This window comes from Parus major, chromosome 14 (assembly GCF_001522545.3).
Source record: "Parus major isolate Abel chromosome 14, Parus_major1.1, whole genome shotgun sequence".
NCBI classification, from domain to species: domain Eukaryota; kingdom Metazoa; phylum Chordata; class Aves; order Passeriformes; family Paridae; genus Parus; species Parus major.
In genome coordinates, this window is record NC_031783.1 from 8,653,597 (window position 1) to 8,664,108 (window position 10,512).

Genomic DNA, 10,512 nt, shown 5'->3' on the forward strand with positions numbered 1-10,512 from the left:
GAAAAAAGTTACTCCACAGAAAGAGCTTTGCTGCTTGGTCTGTTTTGTGCCGCGTTCTGTTCTCGTTACTCCAGAAGAAGTGAGTAAGAAAGTCAGATGGGTTTCACTCCAAAACCTTTATGAAGGACTGCTCAGGCTTCACATCTCCAGGGAACAGCTGATCTTTACAGTGCCTCATATGGGAAACATGTCCTAACAGGTGAGTGAAATGAATGAAGAGGTTCTCTCCCAACAACTTCTGATCTCTCCTGTCCACAGCAGACAGGTCAGGAAAATTAGTAGAAAAGTCTCTGTCAAACTTAGGAGCTAAATTACAAAGTGAAGGTTCTTGGGACTGATGTGGTGAATGGATGAATCAATCAGCAACTGCTGAGGCTAAAGCAGTGAGATTCTTGATGGAAGTAGTTTGGAAACACGCAGAAAAGAGAAAGGAATAGAGAATCAGGTACTGAATGTATGAAGCAGAAACAGTCTTCTGATATACACGATAATATCTAATGTTGTGTTTTACTATGGAGAGTTTTGGGCAATTAATTTAAAAATTAAAAATATGAGAAAGCAGGATAGGGAAATTAACATTGAATTAGCATGTTAAAATCATCAGTTTCACTCTGACTAGCCTAAGTGACTTAAATGAAGAACTCGTTAGTTCATAATTGGATTATCTTTGGATAATCTCAATATTATTTTTCTTTTTTTGTTGTTTTGTTTTTGTTTGTTGTTGCAGGATTCATAGCAACAATTCTGCAATTTTCTTATGGTCTACAGCATCTAGACACAATCTTCTGCCATGAAGTTGCTGTTCAAATTACAGAGGCTAAAACTCTTGTGGACTCTGAAGCTTCCTAATAGGACTTTCCATGGACATCCCAGGCTGCTTTCCTCTGATGTATATTCCCAATATGAGTCCATCAGACAAGGCAAACAGGAGATACCAAAGTACTTTAACTTTGCAAGTGATGTACTGGATAAATGGTCTGAGATTGAAAAGGTAAGGGATCTTCTGTTGTGCCAATGAAACACTTTAATTTTAGATTTCATTTGGAATAAACTGGGATTTTTTCTTTATAAGAACAATCAGTTGCCAAACAAAATTTGTATTAGGAAGTTATACAAAAGTTCATTGTTCCTTTATTTATTGTTATTTTGTAGGAGCATTAATGCACAGTATAAGGCTTGAACTGAAATAGGATCCAGATTAGGACTTATGTCTGGAAACAATTAGGCTGGTGAACATTTCAAGTTCAAAAAAGGAGAATCTATTAGGAATACCTGAGCTTGATAAATAGCAAATCTCAGTCCTTTAAGGACAAGAAAAAAAATAGCTTATGTATAGCCAGCTGTCAAATACTCAGATCTTCCATTAATCACAGATGTCTGTGCATTACTATTTCGTGGTCTTTCAGAAGAAAATCTTATATGTTTGAATTCATATGTTTTGTAGGCTGGAAAGAGACCATCAAACCCTGCTTTCTGGTGGATAAATGGCAAAGGAGAAGAAGTGAAGTGGAGCTTTGAGGAGCTGGGGTTCCTGTCTCGGAAAGTGGCCAATGTGCTGACCAAAGAATGCGGACTGCAGAAGGGAGACAGGCTGATCCTCATCCTACCACGAATTCCAGAATGGTGGTTGGTCAAGGTGGCTTGTATGCGAGCAGGTCAGCGATGTAAAATGGTCATTGCAAATTGGTTAAGAGGATCAAGAATGGATATGATTTATCAAGGAAAAATAGTGTAATAATCCAGTGAGTGGACCAGCTGCCAGGCAGTCCTGAAGGGTTTTCATCAGGGGCCATAGGAGAGGTAGCTCAGGCAGTGGGCAAGAATATGCCAAAAGGCAGGGAAGAGCCATGGAAGTCACCAGACAGGTCCACATTTCATTCCTGACAGGAGAGCAGAGGTATCTGCATTAATCTAATCTAACTGTTTGGCTGGGGAACACCAGGGCAAATCCATATCGGAGATCAATTTGGGAATAATTAATAGCTTAGGTTCTTAAAAAATAATCAGATGTAGGAAAAAAGCCAACACAAACTAACTTTATCTCTCTTCCAGGAATTGTCATAATCCCAGGAACATCCCAATTATCAGCCAAAGACATACTGTATCGACTCCAGGCATCGAAGGCCACGTGCATCATTACCACTGACAAACTGGCACCTGCAGTGGACTCAGTGGTGTCCCAGTGCCAGTTCCTGAAAACCAAGCTAATGGTGTCCAAAGGCAGCAGGGAGGGGTGGCTGAACTTCACTGAGCTGTACCAGTGAGTATGACTTAGTGCTGCTGCAGACACAGGGACAAAGCAGACCTGTTCCCACAAGCGCTCATTTACATCAACTACAACCACTGAAGTTAAAATTACATTCTCCTTTTTACAGAAAGCAATCTGCTGATCATTCCTGTATCAAAACAAGGATTCAAGATCCAATGATTATCTTCTTTACCAGTGGAACTACAGGATCTCCAAAGATGACTCAACATTCCCAGGGCAGTCTTGGTTTCAGACCCCTTTTAAGTGAAAGGTATGAAAGAGCTAAGCCTGGTTGAACATAAGATAATTGAAGCTGCATAGTAGAACTATTGTAAAAAAAATTACTGAAGAAGAAATACCCGTGTACATCCCAGCCATTCTCCCTTTGAAATCAGAGTGAAAAACCCCATAAAATTGCTAAGGACTAGGATTGCCCTGGTGTCTCAATCTTCCAGTTAATAACTCTTACCCTCTTTCTGGGTATTTTTCATTGTCTTTTTTTTTTTTTTTTTTTTTTCCCCTGTTCTATCAGGTACTGGTTGGATTTGACTCCCTCTGGCATGATATGGAACACAGCAGACACAGGATGGATACTAACTTCAATAGCATCTTTTTTTGATCCCTGGGTTTTCGGATCATGCATCTTTATACATAACCTACCACAGACTGACTCAGCAGTCATCCTAAATGTAAGGGGAAAACTCATGAAAATGTATTCCTCTGCAGAAAGCATACCAAAAACAATTCTTCACAGCATCCACAGATTTCATGAGGGTTGTGTTTATAGTAGCGTTTGAGATATTGTATTTGTTGTGTAAAGCCACTTTCATTTTTAACGTGTACAGAAGGGGGCAAACATGCAATCCATTCATACATTTTGCACATAGCTGGTGAGCACATGAAGGAAATCATCCAAAAACAGCATTAAATGCCTGCCATCCATTCTAGTGACTGTGGAAATAATATCAGTGGGTATTAATGCAGAAATGAAGTATTTCTCTGCCCACACTGGCCAAGATTAAAGTGAACACCTCCCTGTGATGTAGACAGAGGAGGAACTATTCTGGCCATGCTCCAAGCTGTGGGGTCCTGGTGTCAGCTAGATGTGTTAGCATGGGTTTTTTGTAATTGAATATACAATCTCTGCATATTGCACCAACTGCAGGAGAGTTCCTCACCCAACAGAGGGTGTGCTGCTTTTACATAGGGGGCAAATATACTTCTCGTTTCTCTGTCACCTGTTTACTGTACATACCCAAGGCAGTTTTTTTGTCTGAGTTTCACATGTCCTTCTTGTTGTTTAACCCTCTAGACTCTCTGCAGATTCCCAGTTGACGCTCTGGTCGGTGCTCCAACATTGTTCCGCATGCTGGTACAAAATGATCTCTCAAAGTACGTCAAAAAATTATTTACTAATGTTTGATTTACCCTAACTAAACTTAGTCATCTGCTATATCTAACTGCTTGGCCCAAAATAGTAATAATTTAGTTTAAAATATCCTTCACAAGAAGACCCTCATGCAAAGTTTGAATTTTGCTGAGTTTTTTTATCAGAAAAACTTGATGTTTTCCCTCAGAAATTTGAGACTTATGCTACTGTACTTGTGAGTATGAAACTGAGAGTCCGTTAAATACTTTGTCATAATTTTTGTTTACCGCATTAATTGTCCACACTTTGGGAAGGACTTCATCCTAGAAAGTGCATGTCAGCATAACTGTGAGGGAATTATTTGTTGTGGCAGTTGCCTGTCATTGTTCCTTCCTTCCCTATTGAACTTTCTCACTTGGCCTGTTGCAGAGGGTCAGCAGTCAGGACCCTGGCTCAGCAGATCAGTATTTGGTTGTTTATAATCCCAGCTGACTTCAGCAAAAAAATTATTTTTCACATGTTTGACTGCTACTTATGTAGAGTGTTGAGCACAGAGTGATATCCTTGTATCAGGAGCAGAAGTATCTGATTTCCCCACTTTGTGGCACTAATTCTCCCAGTAAACAGCTCTCCCATGGTGTTTACCCTTGTGTGCTCCTGGTCTCACCCTCTACATTTAAGTATTGCCTTCCTTGTTTTTAACTCCCTGTGAAGATACAAATTCATGAACCTGAAGTACTGCATGAGTGGAGGGGAACCGCTCAACCCAGAAGTCATGGAGAAGTGGAAGAGCCAGACTGGGCTGGACATCCATGAAGTATATGGCCAGACTGAAGTGGTACATCTGTAGGGATGTATTAAATATTAAATCTTTGGAATTTCTTTTTGCTGTAAGGTTTATTTTGTAAGAACACAGTCTGTTTCCTCCTTCACATTTCTGTGAATGATTCAGTAATTCCCTTCCCTAGTAATCTCTGAAAGAACTCCCTCTCATGGCTTTCTTCACAGAACCTGCCAGAAACATGGGATTTGGGGGGGAATGTGCTGTAATATTTCCACGAATGTCCTTAAGCTAATTCCAAGTAACAGTGACAGTCAAGAGGGCAGAGTTTGAAGCTAAGGGAAGAAAACTGGTTAGCAGAGGACAACAATTTTTGACAGAGAATGAAACAGGATTCTTTCAGGGAGTTTTATGATTTTGCTTATCTGTACCATACAGCACTGCCATATAGGATCCTATGAATCTTAATTCCTTACTTTGGAATTAGTCTAGAAATTACATTTAATGAATTGAGTGTGAATGTCGCAATTTTCAAATGCAAGACTTTGGTTTGATTTTGCTTTTTACAGGGAATAATCTGCTCTGTTTTTAAAGGAATGAAGATTAAACCTGGATCAATGGGGAAAGCAGCTCCCCTTTATGATGTTCAGGTTTGTTGACTGCTCTTTAGATTCTGTCATGGGGGATTTTTTGTTTGGTTGGATTTGTGTTTGGAGTTTGTTTTCCCATTGGACTAAAATAAGAAATTTATTTTTTTTATTCTAGATTGTAGACAAAAATGCCAATATCCTGCCTCCAGGACAACAGGGGGAAATTGCTGTCAGAAGCAAACCTATAAGGCCACTTGGTTTTTTCTCTGAATATTTAGTAAGAACTTTATTTTATTCCTCACCACCACTACCAATCTCCTCAAGAGCTCTCCAATTGCGTAGTGGTCCTAAAGGCTGGACATTTTTCATCATTTATTTATTACAGAGTAATTTGTGTATTTTGATTGGGGGGTGTTAGAAAAGGAAAGAAAATAATTTAGGATCAAGTTAAATTTTTTCTTAAAGAATAGAAATTATGTTAAACCTATTCTATTATATTTTATAGCAATATCAGTACATCCTTGATTAAAAAATTTAGTTTCAGTGCATTTGATGTTACGTGTGTTCTACCATAATGTATAGCTAATGCATGCTCAAAATCTAAACTACTGCTTGTAAACCACTCTAAGGATAACCCTAAGAAAACTGCAGAAAGTGAACGTGGGGATTTTTATGTCACTGGAGACAAAGCGACTATGGATGAAGAAGGATATTTCCGGTTTATTGGCAGAGATGATGACATCATCATTTCTTCAGGGTTAGTCTGCACACACCCATTCTATATCTGCTATTGTATATTCTTACATGTTGTGTCCTGGTGAGGTTCTGACATCATAATCCTGTGACAGGAATGTATTGACCTCTTGACTTCAGAATACTTGCTGTTATTATTAGCTTTTCACAGACCTGCAGTACCATCCCCTGCAACATCTCCTGTGTTTTAACAAAGAACAAAGGCTTCAACTGGCTAAGGAGGGATGTTTATCTAGTTTATTTTTTGGCTAAAATGGAAGGCATCTCTATTGGATTCAAAGAGTTTTTGAAACAGTTTCTTTTTAACATGTTGAAAGGAAAGAATTTGATAATGCATGGTGTGATACCATAACGTGGCACAGGCTGCTGCTGCAGACCCAGCTGCAGGGTGGGATGGAGCTCCAGCCTAAGAGCCCCAAGGAGAGAGCACAGATGGAGAAGTATCCACAGGCCCAGTCTTCTGCCACAAGGCCACTGTGAAATGCTCCTACTTCTAACTTAGTCAGCTTTCCCGTTTTGCCTAAAGCTCCTGTAGTGGTTGTTAATTTGTTCTGGCTTTTTTTTTTTCATTTCAACATGAAAATTAAAAAACATTTGGTACTGTTTTTTCCAGATGAAAAATAAGAGCCAAATCTCATTTTTATTTTTCCTTATCTAGGTATCGCATTGGGCCATTTGAAGTAGAGAGTGCCCTGATAGAGCACCCAGCTGTGGTAGAAACAGCTGTTGTCAGCAGCCCAGACCCCCTGAGAGGAGAGGTAATGATGCTGAATAGAGGCAGGGGAAGCAATGCATTTGTCCAAACATACAACAATATCAAGGAATTTCTACTTTACTGAATAACGTACAGCTCTAAGCAATAATGTCATCTTAGAATCATGAAATTGTTCAGGTCGGAAAACACCTCTGAGATCACTGAGTCCAAGCATGAACCCAGCACTGTCAGGTCCACAAATAAACCATGTCCCTAAGCACCATATCATGGATCACCTTTCATCATGGATAATCCTAATACGACTGCTGAAAAGCAAAATCCCTTCCCATTTACATGCCTTTGCTCTTCTGAGTTTCTTCTCACCCCAAGATCTTCTCTGTGAAGAACACTACCATGATGTTCACTTTGCCCTTGTTCTTAAGTATTTGTCTATACACTGAAATTGTTATTTATTACTCTTGGTGTAGGCAAAGTTCTACTGGAACTGCCCAAGCATTAGACATGGGCTGCAGATGTGGTGAAAGCACAATCCTGGGCCAGGATAACAGTGCTTACTGTCCTCAGTGTGAACTTCAGAGAGAAACAAAATGTCCCTTAGCTTCAGGGAGAACTCCACAGAGACACCTTTTATTGCTCCTTCCTCTCGGCTGCTGCTGAGAAGAAAGGGCAAAGGTTCTTATTTGTAATGAGGGCACAAAAACTGTCCTTTAAACTTTCCCTTCTGCACATACACATGATGAAGCTGGACACAATAATTTCTCGTCATGTGCTGGTTTCTCTGTTCCTCATGACTGCTGTGACTCTGAGCAGCACTGCTCACTGGTAACCTGCACATCAACCCTAAAAACAGATGGTGTCAGATCACTTTTGATAATTTTACCTTACAGGTCGTGAAAGCATTTGTGGTTCTGTCCCCAGCCTTTTTATCCACTGACCCAACAAGCTTAATTCGTGACTTGCAAGACCATGTCAAGAAAACTACTGCTCCATATAAATACCCTAGAAAGGTAAATATTTCTGAGGAGAAACTTTAAAACAGGACATCTTTCCCCAAACCTCCAGATATTATCATTTAGATTTTCACGATTCACTTGAAACAGACAGCAGTAAAGATTCATCTAGACCACTGGCTCCAGAAGACCCTTCCTAAATAATATTAATTTGCATTGTTTTTCATGGATTTGCATAAAGTACTTGTTCAAGCTTCTCAGAATTTTCTAGGTTTTTTGTATCCCAGTTAGATCTCTATGTGCTAAGTCAGAATCACAATCATAATTCTCCATTCTGTGGTTAACTTTTAAACAAGCACTTGCCAGTGCCTTAAGGGTAGCACATGACTGAATCTGAATAAGATTTTACCTACTGATCATCACAACTGATAAATAGATACAAGCCCAAGAGGATACACTTGGTGATTCTTAGCAATCCCAGCACCACAGGAAAAGAGCTACTGCAGTGCTTTAGTTAACTTGGGGAAAGCTCACAGAACTAAAAACCATTAAAGACTTTGGGGCTCTAACATTCCTTTTTTTCTTCTTTTTGTACTCAGTTTGGTCAGCTGAGAGGCAGCTGTGCTGATGTTTGGCTATCTAGGCAGCCAAAGAGAAGGTTTCACAAGAGGCAGAATGTGATGCTTTGGTTTGGCTTGGATTTGAGGCAGGCAGCTCTTACTGATGGGAGTCCTGTCAGTTTTCTACATGTGCTTGGAGAGTCTTGGAAAACCAGCTCTGTAGAACATGCTGCATTGCTTTCTCTGTTTATTTTACCTAGGTGGAATTTGTCAAAGAGCTGCCAAAGACTGTCACTGGGAAGATCAAGAGGAATGAATTAAGAGATAAAGAGTGGGGACGGCTATAGCATTGTCTGGAATGAAACAAAGCTTTTATTCTATTAGCACTATATGCATTTCACTACTTAACTGCCACCATTCTGATCTCTTTTTTTTAAGTGCCTGAGCATCAAAAACTACAGGTAACATCAAGATGTGATATTTGTGCCTGCTTGCAGAGTTTCCAGTGTCAGTAGCTGACTGACTTGCATTATTCTGGGTGAAAAATAAAATTTTCAATAGCCTTTCCCTTTGAGACCCCCTCATAATCCCTCTTAAAGCCCAGCTTCTATTTGATGTTATCCTTGAGAGACAATAAAAAAGATAATGCCCACATTTGAAAAGGTATTTTATGTCAAATATATTTTGATTCACTGTTTCCAGAGAGTTTACCCTGACAGCCAAAGCTTATGGAAAGGACATGGTGACTGGTGTGGTCACTATGTGGGTTCCAAATATGCAACATTATGAAGAGGTTGCAAAAGAACATTTTTCTGGTGCCACTGGATAGTGGCAGTAAAAGTCCTAAAAATGAATTGTTACAGATGGGGGATTATCAGTTTTATTGGATAGGCTCAAAATCCACATTTTTGGTGATAGGATGGGAACTATGTGTAGGTGTCCCGTTTTTTTGAAAGCATCTTGTCTCCTCCAGGCACTATCCAGGAGTGAAATTCTCAATGCAAGGTTTGGATGTACTCTGAAATAGATATGAACATAAGATCCCACGTTTTGCTTTAAAAACCCCTCTGAGATAAATGAAATGAGAATTGAGATTATGTTCAGTATGTGAAAAATAATTCTTTGCTAGATGATGCTGTTGTGCATAATGAGAAATTAGTAAGTTGTGGAAATTCACAGTATGTGCTTAATGCTGTGCATATGCATATATATGGTGTGTATAAATATATGTTTTGTGTATGCATTTGGCACATAAAATTGTTCTGCTTGCATTAGTAAGAAAGTTAATATTTAGTTCTGTGTCTTGAAATGCTTAATATATTTCCAGAATGGGTTTGGAACTTGGTCCTGCAGATTTTCTGGACTGTGATTTTTGTGACTTTGAGTAAGTTATTTTAGCCAGTCCATTGAGCAGGAGTATTTTATAAGTGATCTACAACTTCATCTCCTTTCCCAAAAGACCAAAAGTTGGAATTAAGCTTTAATGAAAAACAGAGCAGCCTTTAGATGAGTTTTGGTTTAGTTATTCAAAAGGATTGCAGTTTGTTGATATAAAACCAACTTTTCTGCTAATACTTCATCTGGGTCTAAATAGTCATCCTGTAAGAATAAAAAATGAACACAATTTATAAATGTAATGTATGTAAGCTTATCTGTTTGAAAAGGGTTTGTTATTGAAAAGATCAGTAAGAGAAGGGGTAATTTTCCAAGTTTGGCCATCACACTGAAGTGTTAGATTTAAGATTCAGACCAGAATCACCATCAGTGTCTGAGCTTCCATCAGCTGTGGCAGAGCAAAAGAGCTCAGCAGCTGCTAATTTGTTAGTGGGTTCCTTTACAGTCCTTAAAATCCAAAATAAAGTTATCTTCAAACACAGTCTCACAGGCTTCTAGTCAATGTAGAAAATTAAATCCCCCATGAGAGCAAGCAGTTTGTTTAATGTGATTCTACCAGAAGAAAAGTGAACAAAATAAGGTTCTGCTCAAACCTGGCTGCTGCAGGATTCTAAACTTCCCTTCCCTTCTCCTGTGTTACAGCTTTGTTCTGAGATTAATTTTTCCTTCATTCAGTCAGAACAGAGGGGAAAACAGGTTGGAAATTTTAAATGTAATGCCATTTTTGGACAGAATAACAAAAAATTCAATTAGATCTTTAAGTGCAATCAAAAAAAAAAAAGTTGAAAAATGTAATCTGGTCCGAATTTCAGCAACTGGCTCTTTTTAAGGACATTCAGATTTCAAATGTGATTACTTTTTGGAAAAGTAATCCACTTTGAAGTGATCAGATTTTTAAAGTAATCCATTTATTCCATGTAAGTAATAAAATTTAAAATATAATCTAATTATGAACTTTGAAAGTAATTGATTTTAAAGCAAATTTAAAAGTATAATCCTGTAACATGTTCCTAGGTTTTTGGTATCAGTCTGTGCTAGGCTTTAAACAGACCTGGCTGGACTTTTTCCTGAGCCTTGGTAGTGACAAAAATTGCTCATTCCAGCAGGGAAGGGTTTGCTCAGGAGGTTTTCTCTCTGCTGCAGGATGGCCT

At 38.8% G+C, this 10,512-nt stretch overlaps 1 protein-coding gene across 1 annotated transcript in view; it reads left to right on the forward strand.

Annotated features, from left to right (window-relative positions):
• Nucleotides 1-9,842, forward strand: part of LOC107211182 (acyl-coenzyme A synthetase ACSM4, mitochondrial-like) — a 36,817-nt gene extending 26,975 nt beyond the window's left edge. The window contains exons 1-14 of the mRNA XM_015642894.2: nt 7-199; nt 728-991; nt 1,445-1,655; nt 2,053-2,260; nt 2,376-2,519; nt 2,781-2,937; nt 3,561-3,640; nt 4,332-4,455; nt 4,968-5,048; nt 5,164-5,265; nt 5,618-5,745; nt 6,400-6,499; nt 7,344-7,463; nt 8,227-9,842. Of these exons, the coding sequence (XP_015498380.1) occupies nt 791-991; nt 1,445-1,655; nt 2,053-2,260; nt 2,376-2,519; nt 2,781-2,937; nt 3,561-3,640; nt 4,332-4,455; nt 4,968-5,048; nt 5,164-5,265; nt 5,618-5,745; nt 6,400-6,499; nt 7,344-7,463; nt 8,227-8,313 (1,743 nt within the window). The 5' untranslated portion in view covers nt 7-199; nt 728-790 and the 3' untranslated portion in view covers nt 8,314-9,842. Of the gene's footprint in view, nt 200-727; nt 992-1,444; nt 1,656-2,052; nt 2,261-2,375; nt 2,520-2,780; nt 2,938-3,560; nt 3,641-4,331; nt 4,456-4,967; nt 5,049-5,163; nt 5,266-5,617; nt 5,746-6,399; nt 6,500-7,343; nt 7,464-8,226 lie in introns of the transcript that reaches the window.
• Nucleotides 9,843-10,512: the final 670 nt, after the last annotated feature.